Below are 13,597 nucleotides of genomic sequence, written 5' to 3' on the forward strand. Positions count from 1 at the left end.
ATAGGAAGGGTCGGACCTTTCTGATGTTACAGAGTGCGAATCTGCAAGATCAAGCAGTTCTAGAGATGTGGTCAGTGAAGTTTAGTTGGCCATCAATCGTTACTCCAAGGCTTTTCACCATTTTGGATGCAGTAATGGTTGCTCAATCCATCTGGATTCAAAAGTTATGATGTAGAGTCAGGTTGGCAGAAACTACAAGCATTTCCGTTTTTGCATTTCTCCCATAGGCGACTAAATCGGAAGTTCTAAGACAATCGCGAAAAACAGGCGCACTTCCACCTTTTTGGAATAAGGTCAATAAATGGAGAATGTCAATCGAAGTGTTTCTGCAGACTGTTTTTATTAGGTCTGATTATAAACAATAAAATGTATTAATTTTTACCATTAGAAGCTGTTTATATTCACTCACTGCTGACACACAACTGTGGCTGTGGCAACCCAGATTAATAAAGGGACTAAGCCGAAGGAAAATTAATGAAAGAATGAATCTTCATGGAACATGATCTAATATCCCAATGATGTTTGGCTTAAAAGAAAAATCCAGCCTAGTCTATTGCTAAAAATATATGTGTAACATAAGACTGGTGTGTTTTCCTCTCACATTACCGAAAAACAACACTGAAAAACAAGACAAATGTGTATCATAGTGTCCTATTTTTAAGCAATACAATGTTATTAATTGATAGCACCAAGGCAAAAGGCCTGTAATACAACAAGACCTGCCTATTTTTGATGTCTTCACTATAGTAAATAAACACATTCCTTACTGCTGACGTGTGTTTTGGGGTTTTTAACAAAGCTTTTGTGCTGTTTTTCCTCTTTTTTTGCAGGGTTGAAGTTAAAGTCCCAGAGCATCTGGTCATTCAGAAGAACAACAGAAGATGTGGCCGTCGAGTGCAGAAGAACATGTGTCTGTCTCCTACTGATCCATACTCAGGCATTCTCACCACCGGTAACACACACACATATATATACAGTATATACACTACCTGACTTAAGTCTTGTTGTCTATCCCAGTTGTAAGAGCAGCAAATAATAACTTGACTTCTAGTTGATCATTTGGCAAAGTGTCAGAAGGTGGATTTTCCTGCTGAATCATCTGCTGATCTGCATCCCAATCATCACCAATACTGCAGAAGACCTACTGGAACCAGCATGGAGCCAACATTCTCATAGAAATCAGTCAAGTTTGGTGAAGAGAAAATCATGGTTTGGGGTTATATTCAGTATGGGGGCGTGCGAGAGATCTGCAACATCAACAGCCTGAGGTATCAAGACATCTGTGCTGCCCATTACATTACAAACCACAGGAGAGGGACAATTCTCCAGCAGGATAGCGCTCCTTCTCATACTTCAGCCTCCACATCAAAGCTCCTGAAAGCAGAGAAGGTCAAGCTGCTCCAGGATTGGCCAGCCAGTCACCAGTCATGAACATTATTGAGTCGTCCAAGCTCATGACAGAGTCAGACACAATCTTCATTCTGTCTCCACTGCAGCAGGACTTTATATTCTATACTGGACATTATTTCTGTTCAGTGATGAGACTTTAGTCTAAGCAGAGTCAGACCTTACTGTCCTAATGAAATCATTCACAATCAAGACATGGTCATATTTTATTGTGCTCAAATAAGCAAAATCTAGAGGCCTTTGCCTTTCATATAAGCCACTTCTGATACCAAATGATCAACTAGAAGTTTAGGTATTGTTTGTTGTTCCGTAAACTTAAATAAGTGACAAGACATTTGTCAGGTAGTGAAGACATAAAAATACCCACATCTTCATTATTGCTTGTTTAGTATTTATATAATATTTATAAAAATATACATTAATGTTTTGAATTGGTATTTTAGAACATTTTATACAAATATTTGTTTATGTTTTCTTGTAATTATAATTATTAGCCCCTCTTTCATTTTATTTTATTTTTTGTTATATTTCCCAAACGATGTTTAACAGAGCAAGGAAATTTTCGCAGTATTTGAGATGATATTTTCTTCTGGAGAAAGTCTTATTTGTTTTATTTCGGATAGAATAAAAGCAGTTTCAATTAAGGTAAAAATTATTAACCACTTTAAGCTATTTTTTTACTGTCTATACAATAACTTGCCTAATTACCCTATCCTGCCTAGTTAACCTAATTAACCTAGTTAAACCTTTAAATGTCTTTTTAAGCTGTATAGAAGTGTCTTGAAGAATATCTAGTCAAATATTATTCACTGTCATCATAACAAAGATAAAATAAATCAGTTATTAGAGATGAGTTATTAAAACTATTATGTGCAGAAATGTGTTGAAAAAAAATCTGCTCTTAGTTAAACAGAAATTGGGGAAAAAATAAACAGCTAATAATTCTGACCTTAACTAAATATATATATATATATATATACAGTGGGTAACACGATCGCCTCACAGCATGAAAGTCGCTGATTTGAGCCCTGGCTGGGTCAGTTGGCATTTCTGTGTAGAGTTTGCATGTTCTCCTCGTGTCGGCGTGGGTTTCCTCCGGGTGCTCCGGTTTCCCCCACAGTCCAAACACATGCGCTATAGGGGAATTAACTAAATTGGCCGTAGTGTATGTGTGTGAAAAAGTGTGTATGGTTGTTTCCCAGTGTTGGGTTGCAGCTGGAAGGGCATTAGCAGTGTAATCAAATGCTGGATAAGTTGGTGATTCATTCCGCTGTGGCGACCTCTGATTAATAAAGGGACTAAGCAGAAGGAAAATGAATGAATGAGTGAAAATATAAATGTCAATCGCTGATTTTTTCCAACATTTTCCAGAATATATTGTTTTGTGTTCAACAGAAGAAGAAAAAATAAATAAAATTTAGATCCACTTGAGTGTGAGTAAACAATGAGGAGTTTTTTATTTTTCTGTGAACTGTCCCTTTAACAGTGATTGTGTAGTGAGTAATTGGTGTGTGTTGCGTTTCAGGCGTTACCGTAGATACAGATGAGCACTGGTGCTCTCAGATCAACAGACTGCAGCAGCTCATCGACAAACTGGAGTGTCAGGTCAATACATCCAAATATATACAATCAAACACACTATATTTTGTATGCTTTGAGCAAGCTGGTTTTTAGTTTTGATTTGCTTTTCATTTTAGAGTCCAAAGTTGGAGCCGCTGAAAGAAGATACACTGGCCAGCACATACAAATCAGTGAGTATCTGCAAGAACAAAAATTAAAATACTGTAATTATTCACCCTCATGCAGCGGTGTAAAGTAACTAATTACAAAATCTCAAATTACTGTAATTGAGTAGTTTTTCTCAGGAACTGTAATTTACTAAGTAGTTTAATAATGTGTACTTTTACTTCCCCTTGAGTACATTTTTAGTGCAGTATCGGTACTTTTACTCCACTACTTTATTTATTCTCGCCTATTGAGATTAGAAAATTCAGTCCTGTGATTCCTGTCCAGCCAAATCAGACATAGAATGTAAATTGCATTAAACTGAACTACTTATATGGCGAGGCAGTGGCGCAGTAGGTAGTGCTGTCGCCTCACAGCAAGAAGGTCGCTGGTTCGAACCCCAGCTCAGTTGCGTTTCTGTGTGGAGTTTGCATGTTCTCCCTGCCTTCCCGTGGGTTTCCTCCGGGTGCTCCGGTTTACCCCACAGTCCAAAGACATGTGGTACAGGTGAATTGGGTAGGCTAAATTGTCCGTAGTGTATGAGTGTGTGTGTGGATGCTTCCCAGAGATGGGTTGCGGCTGGAAGGGCATCCGCTGCGTAAAAACTTGCTGGATAAGTTGGCGGTTCATTCCGCTGTGGCGACCCCGGATTAAAAAAGGGACTAAGCCGTCAAGAAAATGAATGAATGAATGAACTACTTATAATTTATAATCGCAGCAAACTATATGGAAGCATTAAAAGTGTCCAAGAAAGAGACAGGCCCGGATTAAGAATTCAGAGGCCCCTGGGTCCAATGTCTTGTAGCCTCCTACCTGGGCGCAGTCCTATAGTTGAAATAAAAAATAAGATTAATATACTTTTTAATAAAATTAATCCATGATGTATTGCCAGCATTTTTTAAATAAATGATAAACACTACATATATTTCTAGTCAACAAAGATTTAACTTATTTTTAAAGCATTTAAAGCACTTTAAAAATATACTAATACAGCCAGTGAAAATGAATAGATTTTAATATAGTTGTTTTTAGTTGAGAGATTTTAATATAGTTGTTCAGGTTCACTGAAGCAGTACTAAAATTTATATTTAAGGGTGTTTATAATCTATAACTTCTACACACTTATAATGCATATGATTTGGATATCTCTCCAATCCAGTTCATTCTATGAGTCCTCCATAATACACACACTTATTAATGATTCCTACTTGTCTTCCTCGTGATGAAGAGTAGGCAATATCTGATATGTAGTAGGAGAAAAAAGAAGAATGAGTTCATCACATGCTGGATTCGATCCGGGTTCATGATTGATCGCCTCAAAACATGTTGCCATGCGCTTTACGAGCTACGCCACTCACGCTGATGTTCGCCGCTCTATTTAGTTATGTTGTCTCTGTCAATCATACGGTGATGGGCGGGAATCACTCAACGAGGTGCGCTATTTGCACTTAGCCTAAATAGACACTGCAAAATCTGCACTCAACGTCAGGTCAATGTCAATGTCCAACCTAAAATCAACCTAAAATCAACATCTAATGATGCTACAGCTTGACGTTGTGTGGACGTTACCACTATGACGTGTAGCAGATGTTGGATTTTGGTTGCTATACCTGATGAATAAATGTCAATATTTTACATCAATATGACTTTGGTTTAGGATGTTGGCTTGACGTTGGATTTTGGCCACTTTCTAACAACCTAAAATCAACCAAATATCAACGTCATTTGACATCGGTATTGGACATCAAAGTTATGTTGTCTTTAGACGCTGGTCACCTGACATCACAACCTAACTTAATATTAACATCTTATGACGTTGTGTGCCTCTAGAGCAATAAATAAATGCACTACAGAATGTTACGTTTACACACTTATCCACAAACTGCATGTAAATGCATCAGCTTTTCACAGCTTAATACTCACTACTCTTTTGAAAGGTCTACTTTTTAACACATACTTTGAGTAATATTTACTTTTACTCTATGTGGCGAGGGGGCGGGGCCGAGAGCTGTAGGAATGGAATGAGGCCACCGTGTAAGTGAATGCACCTGTGCTGCGCACCGGCCTCGGATCCCACGGAAGGAGCTCTGGACTATAAGAGAAGGAATGATGGCAGAGGAAGCCAAGAGAGGACCGGGCCCGGGAATATTGTTTTACTTTTGCTTTCAGTTTGACGACAGTCTCCGTGAGGAGCTGCCGTCCGTTTGTTTGAATTTAGACGGTTGTCTCCGTGAGGAGCTGCCGTTACTGTTATTAATAAATCATTTAAAAACTGTGTCGGTTCTCCGCCTCCTTCTTCCCAAAGGGCCGTGAACTTCATTACAGTGGTGCCGAAGCCCGGGAGAAGGAGGGACACGTTGTCCAGATGCCCTCGCCGCTGAGAGAGGGGGCGAGTGTTCGGGAGTTAACCCGAGTGGGGAAGAAACCCGTTCGTCTGCTCTGAGTGCCGGGGCGGCCTGAGGCTGGCGAGGAAAGGATCTGCCTGCTGCCGTCTCCCAGCATGGGGAGGAGCAGGGGACGCGGGGCTCACCACCGGAAGGGAAAGAGCTGAAGGGAGCCATCCCACAGAACCCGGGGGAGTCGCCGCGATCCGCCATGATGCCGTAGCCTGCATCCGTCCACCGAAGCGGGAGCGGAGCAGGAGACCAGAGATGCTGCCAGCCAGCCAGAACCGCCGCCGGACACCAGAAGATGAACGGGTGGATAGATTCCTCCACAGGGCTTGCAGCACGTCGTCGCATCTCTCAGCTGGTGGAGGACCGAGTGGCATCGTGTCTGGAGAACCGAACCCCTTAACCCCTTTTTTTTTTTTTCCTCTCTCCCCTTTCTCGGTCCACTCTGTCTTTCCTCCTTTTTTCCATCTCCTTTTCTCTCGGCCCGTCTCATGGGTCTCGCGGGTGCCCTTGGCCTGTGATGGGAGATGGGGGTATGTCACGAGGGGGCGTGGCCGAGAGCCGTGGGAACAGAATGAGGCCGCCGCGTAAGTGGATGCACCTGTGTTGCGCACCGGCCTCAGATCCCACGGAAGGTGCTCTGGACTATAAGAGGAGGAACGATGGCAGAGGAAGCCAAGAGAGGACCGGGCCCGGGCATATTGTTTTATTTCTGCTTTCGGTTTGACGGCAGTCTCCGTGAGGAGCTGCAGTCACTGTTATTAATAAATCATTTAAAAACTGCGTCGATTCTCCGCCTCCTTCCCGGCGGCCAAAGGGCCGTGAACTTCATTACACTCTACTTTAATTACATTTTTAGCCAAGTAATGGCCAAAGTATGATTTTCAGCACTCTTTCCACCACTGCTCTCATGTCATTTCAATCCCCAGAGATCTTCATTCATTTACATTTAGTCATTCAGCAGACGCTTTTGTCCAAAGTGACTTTCTCTGTCCAAAGGACTGGCTCTGGTCTTTGTAAAATATGTGTAACTCAATCAAATCTGCACTTGTAATCATTTTTTTTTCTTAAAGAAGCAGTGTGTAAATAAAAAATCATCATAAATAAATAATGACAGATTCATCACTGTTTCTCCGCCTGATGATTTGATGATTGTGTTTGTTCTAGAACATTCTGCTGGTGCAGAGACAGATGAGCGTGATGGAGAATGATCTCGAGGAGTTTCAGAAAGCCCTGAAAAGCTACGCCGACACCACCGCCAACCAGAACGACAACCTACAGTAAGGAAAACACAGATTTACTAGAGATACGAATCATAGAATAAACCTATGAGATCACAAAGAGTTCGAGTTTTTGTCATAAAAATTTTTACAGTGTTGTAATAAATGTCAATTTTTGGATATTATGATTTATGTATTATCTTAAATGTGAATAAATACACTTGGTTTCCATTGATGGATGGTTTGTTAGGATAGGACAATATTTAGCTGAGGCACAACTATTTGAATAATAAATCTGTAATCCTAGGTTTTAAAAATAATTTAAAAATACTGCGAAACCAAAGCGCTTATTATTTTTGCTTTGTTTTATTAATGTATATTTGCTTGAAATATATTCATATCACAGTTTGAGCCTCGGCTGGGTCAGTTGGCGTTTCCGTGTGGAGTTTGCATGTTCGCCCTGCGTGTGGTACAGGTGAATTGGGTAGGCTAAATTGTCCGTAGTGTATGTGTGTGAATGAGTGTGTATGGATGTTTCCCAGAAATGGGTTGCAGCTGGAACGACATCTGCTGTGTAAAACATGTGCTGGAGAAGTTGGTGGTTCATTCCGCTGTGGCGACCCCTGATTAATAAAGGGACTAAGCCGAAAAAAATTAATGAATGAATATATATATTTATATATATAGCTGCAAAACTAAATATTGCAATGTCCGATTTTTTCAATATCGTGCAGCCCTAGTTTTGAGTAATATAATGTATTTTTGGCTATTGCCAAAGAATATACATTTGAAACATGTATTTTGGTTCAAAGTCACATATTTCAAAAGAATATTAACCATGCGAATCCTGACTTATTCTGAAAATCGATGTATTTTTTAAGAAATGGTTTAATCCTTTGTTATTCAATACATACATTTTTATAGCTCAAATAATGTGATATAGAATATACAGTGCATCCAGAAAGTATTCATAGAGCTTCACTTTTGCATCTAAGCTGAGTGATCGGGGGAGAAGGGCCTTAGTCAGGGAGGTGATCAATAATCCAATGGTCACTCTGTCTGAGCTCAAGCGTTCTTCTGTGGAGAGAGGAGAACCTTACAGAAGGACAGCCATCTGTGCAGCAATCCACCAATCAGGCTTGTGTGGTAGAGTGGTCAGATGAAAGACCATCCCTGTCTGGAAGTTGCCAAAAGGCATCTGAAGGACTCTCAGACCGTAAAAAACTAAACTCTCTGCTCTGATGAGACTCAAACTGAACTCTTTGGAGTGAACGCCAGGCGTTACGTTTGGAGAACAGCAGGCAGCGCTCATCACCAGGCTAACAGCATCCCTACAGTGAAGCATGGTGGTGTTGGCATCATGCTGTGAGGATGTTTTTCAGCAGCAGGAACTGGAAGACTAGTCAGGATAGAGGGAAAGATGAATGCAGCAATGCACAGATACATCCTGAATGAAGACCTGCTTCAGAGTGCTCTTGACCTCAGATAGGTGTGACGCTTCATCTTCCAGCAGGACAATGACCCAAAGCACACCGCCAAAATATCAATGGAGTGGCTTCACAACAACTCCGTGAATGTCCTTGAGTGGCCCAGCCAGAGCCCAGACCTAAAGGCTGATTTATACTCCTGCGTCAAACGCCGGCGTATGCTATGGCGCTGACACATAGCCCCTCGCCGTGGCCGTTGGCGTCGCTGACGTGCACCTCTCAAAAAATTTAACTACACGTCGCAACGACACGTAGCGCAAGCTCTGTGATTGGTTGGCTTGTTAGCGCTGACGAGTCTGGGCGGGACTGAGAGCCGCGTGAATGGTGCGAGCCCGATGGAGCGATTGTTTACAAGTGTAGAGTCTCGTGAAGGAGCTCCGGATGGAAAGTTTTGTTTTGTGTTTACCTCATGGTTAAAGTTGTTGCACGTCCGCCGGTTCCTGCCTCAAAATGAGCGAGTTTGAGCCACTTGTACATCCAGGAAGTGTTCAGGAAAAGCAAAACAGCAGAGAAGAAACTCGACACAGAGGAACATTTACACCTCACTGCTAACTAGTGTTTCAGAAGTGTTAATGCAGACCAACAGAGACAGCGCGCAGAAGTATAATTGCACAGCTACGCGCGTTGCATGCGCCGTGGGTTACGCCGGTCACTTGACGCAGAAGTATAAACCAGGCTTAAATCCTATTGAACATCTCTGGGGAGATCTGAAAATGGCTGTACACCATTGCTTTCCATCCAACCTGATAGAGCTTGAGAGGTGCTGCAAAGAGGAACAGGCGAAAATTCCCAAAGACAGGTGTGCCACGCTTGTGGCATCATATTCAAAAAGACTTGAGGCTGTAATCTCTGCCAAAGATCCCTAGTAGCAAAGAATTCTGGCCCGGGTTTGGCAGAGGTGACACCATTTTTAAGGCGGCACACAAGATTTGGGCCAGATGAAAAACGTAGTATTTGGCCCAGATTTAAAAATTTGATAAGTGGGCCATGTGAGTTTGGCCAGTCTTGACCCACATTTAAAATACACTAAAATCATTTTTGAGTAAAGAAAAAAAATTCTACCAATCAGGTCACTTTGAGAAAAAGCGTGCCCATAGTGTGCCTAAAGCGCATCACTCCATGGGTTTATCAATTTCATTGCAATCGTGACACACCAACCTATCTGGCCCAGTTCAGGCCCAGTTATGAGTTATTAACTCGGCTGAGACTTGGCCCAGATATGGTCTGTGTTTGGCCCTTGTCTGGAAGCCAGATTTGGTCCAGTCATGTACCGTAATTCACTGCGGCATGTGGGCCAAGCAAAACCTGATTGTGTGGGCCAGAGCTGGGCCAGAGAAATTTTGCTATGTGGGATGCATCAACAAAGTATTGAGAAAAGGCTGTGAATACTGATGTACATGTGATTTTAAAGCTTTTTTATTTTTAATAAATTTGCAACAATTTCAAAAACTCTTTGTTCACATTGTCATTATGGGGGATTGTGTGTAGAATGTCGAGGAAATAAATTAATTTAATCCATTGTGGAATAAGGCTGTAGCATAAACAAATGTGGAAAAAAAGAAGCGCCATCAATACTTTCCGGATGCTCTGTACATGCAGGAAGAAATATCACTTTCAATCTTAGGCTTCAATCTTTCAGTTGTCTGAACAAACACTGATTCTAAAACCATCCACATGCAACTTGATTGAAATTAACAGAATTAAGACACATGTCTTCATAAAGACCGTACTCTATATGTAGTCATAAGGCCTAGTGTACATTTTGTGGCAAATGAATGAAATATAAAACACATCTCTTTTATGATTACATAGAAAAGTCATTTGTGTTTCTCTGAAACGCTGCAGGAGTAACTGTAAGCATTGAGTTTAGCGCTAATGTTCCCGTCAGATGATGTTAGCACTGATTAGCTCTGTGTTTCTGCATCAGTGTTTCCATCCAGAAGCTTCCTGAGAAGAGCTGCTACATCATCTATGAGTTCTGGCAGGACCGCATCTCCTGGATGAGGTGAGTGTGTGCCTGTCTTATGTCTGTGTAATGATTTAGAGAGCCCGTTCAGGGGTTTTCAGAAATCAAATCCTAATTAAGTTTATTTTTGCGAGCAGAAGACAAGCACGGCCTGCTCTGAGGGTCTGTTCTGCCTCCTGCTGAGTCCTGCGTCTGCTAGACACACACACACACACACACACACACACACACACACACACACACACACATTTACATTACTGTGACACAGTTTGGGATCACAATTACACACACACACACACACACACAATGGGATGTCACACACACACACACACACACACACACACACACAATGGGATGTCACAATTACACACACACACACACGTTTGTTTTTGTGAAAAGTGGGGACATTACATAGGTTTCCATTCATTTTATACTGTCCAAACTGTATACTATATTGCCCCCACCCCACCCCTAAACCCAACCATCACAGGAGACTGTGTTCTGTAGGATTTATAAGCATTTTGAGAAATAAGGACGTCACCAATGTCCTCATATTTCACCTCCTTTTTGTAATACCTGTGTCATACCCATGTCACTATACAGATTTGTGTCCTGATATGTCACAAAAACGCGTACACACACACATACACACACACACACACACACACACAGAGAGACCATGATTACACTGACTCAAGGAGGAATCTGATATAAGAGACTAAACTGGAGACAGAAGTCAATAAAAACGTTCAGAAATAAACAACATTCACATTTTAAACAATGATTTAATATTATATTTTGGTGTATTTTTGATCAAATAAGACTTCCATAAATCTCTACCCCCCTAACCTTGATTTAGAGATCTACATAAGCGAGATGAGTGTGTGTGTGCATTTGTATGTGCACCTCTGCGTTTTGCAGGCAGATTGCTGAGAGTCTTTAAGGAGACTCATTTCAGATTAGCAGATGGTCTCGTCTAGTAGCACAAATTTCCCAAACACACACACACACACACACACACACACTGATCTCCAAGATTTACACGTGACGCCTCGTGTTACCTAATCTCATCTGTGATGCTTGACATGATGTGGATCTCATCTTCCCCTTAAAGAGACAGCGAGCTTGTCGGCAGCTAGCTCTCTGCAACTCTCACATGGTCGCCCACTGAGGCTAAGGCCCCGTTTACACTAGTGCGTTTTAGTTTGAAAACGCATAAGTTTTGCTACGGTTACGCCAACCGTCCACACTACGCCGGAGTTCTCGAGCGCCGAAAACGGAGCTTTTTGAAAACGCTGGAGAGGCCGTTTTCATTCTGAAACGCTGCTGCTCCGTCTCAGTGTGGATGGGGAAAGACGGAGACATCTGAAAACGGAGGCGGGGCTGCTGACGTTCGCCTATCTGATTGGGGCTTTTCCTCAATATTAAGTAGCCCACACACAGTTCAGTCTCGCATCCTCTTCTTGTAAGTTAAGACTTCGCAAGTTTGATCAAGGCTGCAGTCTCCCCCTTCTCAGTTTGATATGGAAAACATACCGAGGACACGGGTAAATCTTCTAAGGGAACAGTGTACTTTATAACTTCATTCACATCACCTTGGCTACGTTGTTTCACTTTCTCAACAATAAAATGTAAACATGATATAAGGAACTGCCTATTTTCTTTTTAATATCAGAAAACTTAACAGACAGCAGAAATGTTGAGGCGTCGTGCTGGATATATGAGCGTCATCGTCACTGTGTGGATATTTATAACAAAACGGAGCCGATAACAACTGCCTCCTTTCAATTTCAGTGAAAATACGAAACGCACCCTCTCTTTTGCTGAATATCAGTTTTAATAATCGATAATTATAAAAGTATAACATACAATAAGTTTATACATTGTAGGAAATAAAGACGAGCGATCAGTCAATGTACCTGGATTAATCATTAACTTATCTTTGCGCTTTACCCGTGAACAAGTAACTTAATAGATGTCAATGACCAAAGTCAGGGAATTGGCTTATGTCGTTAGATAAAGACAACAACATGAATGAATTATCACGTTTAGCAAATATAGTGAGATTAGATCCAGCGGGAGATGCGTGATGAGCAGTCCGACAAGCAGAGCTCTCATCTGGGTAGACAGGCTGGAGCGCTTGCCCGAGAGTGTGTGTGTGGTCACGTGATGTGCGTTTTCAGCGTTTTGGTGTGGACGGAGAGCAGTTCAGAAACGCTGGGTAAAACGCGAGTGTGGACGCGGATCGTTTTCATTCTACAACGCCGATTTAAAACTAAAACGCACTAGTGTAAACGGGGCCTAAGTAGGGCTGGATGGGAGACCACATGGGAAAGCTAGGTTGCTGCCGGAAGTGGTGTTAGTGAGGCCAGCAGGGGGCGCTTAACCTGTGGTCTGTGTTTGTCCTAACGCCCCAGTATATTGAAGGGGACTCTATACTGCTCTGTGAGCGCCGTCTTTTGGATGAGACGTTAAACCGAGCTCCCGACTCTCTGTGGTCATTAAAAATCCCAGGATGTCCTTCGAAAAAGAGTAGGGGTTGGTTTAACCCCGGCATCCAGGCCAAAGTTGTCCACTGGCATGTTCATATCGTAATTGGCTTCATTACTCTCTCCCCTCTCCACCAATCAACTGGTGTGTGGTGTGCCGCAAAATGGCTGCCGTCATGTCATCCAGGTGGATGCTGCACACTAGTGGTGGATGAGGAGATTCCCCCCATTGTGTAAAGCATTTTGAGTGTCTAAAAAAGCGCTATATAAATTTAAGGAATTATTATTATTAATTATTATTATTATATAAAGTCTGCATGAGCTAGAAGCTGCAGTATATAAAACTGATATAAACATGTAAAGCTTGCAGATTGTCACTTCCACCTAAATTGGTCAACGATTGTTTTCACGTCACCTCATACTTCAGTTTCTCATCAAATCTTCAGACCAATTAAATGCTCTCTAGTATCTGACATGCCCCGCCCCCTTCTTCTCATTGGCTTTTCATTTGATGCGCTTGAGCTCAACCACTCTCACTGGCAGAGCTGTGATGAAGCAGAATGTTATTGGCTGTTTTTTTTAAAAGGGGAGGAGCTACTCCATGTCCCACCCTCTCTTCATTTTTCAGTTGAGATTAAGTCAAACATCGAATAAAAAAATGCACATTTTAAAGCACTTCATGGGACCTTTAATGCAAAGTAGCTCAACTAAATGTCCTGCATGCACATTTGGAGGATGTTGTTGATTGCTACATGTCATAATGTGAGTTTGTGTGTGTGTTTCTCTGCAGTTATTTGCAGTCTGACGCCAGTAAGATGTTCCAGCGCTGCATCATAGACATGCTGGAGGATCCAGAGATCGTCTCCACAATGCTCATGCCAGGTATAAGACAGCTAATTATTAAAGTTAA

At 41.8% G+C, this 13,597-nt stretch overlaps 1 protein-coding gene across 1 annotated transcript in view; it reads left to right on the forward strand.

The window, feature by feature from the left end:
* The window catches only part of necab3 (N-terminal EF-hand calcium binding protein 3), an 80,053-nt gene that overhangs the window by 65,069 nt on the left and 1,387 nt on the right, over window positions 1-13,597 (forward strand). Inside the window, exons 7-12 of the mRNA XM_005168786.6 lie at window positions 831-952; window positions 2,933-3,012; window positions 3,105-3,158; window positions 6,693-6,805; window positions 10,160-10,237; window positions 13,478-13,569. Of these exons, the coding sequence (XP_005168843.2) occupies window positions 831-952; window positions 2,933-3,012; window positions 3,105-3,158; window positions 6,693-6,805; window positions 10,160-10,237; window positions 13,478-13,569 (539 nt within the window). The remainder of the gene's footprint in view (window positions 1-830; window positions 953-2,932; window positions 3,013-3,104; window positions 3,159-6,692; window positions 6,806-10,159; window positions 10,238-13,477; window positions 13,570-13,597) is intronic.

Source organism: Danio rerio, chromosome 6, assembly GCF_049306965.1.
Source record: "Danio rerio strain Tuebingen ecotype United States chromosome 6, GRCz12tu, whole genome shotgun sequence".
Lineage (NCBI taxonomy): Eukaryota > Metazoa > Chordata > Actinopteri > Cypriniformes > Danionidae > Danio > Danio rerio.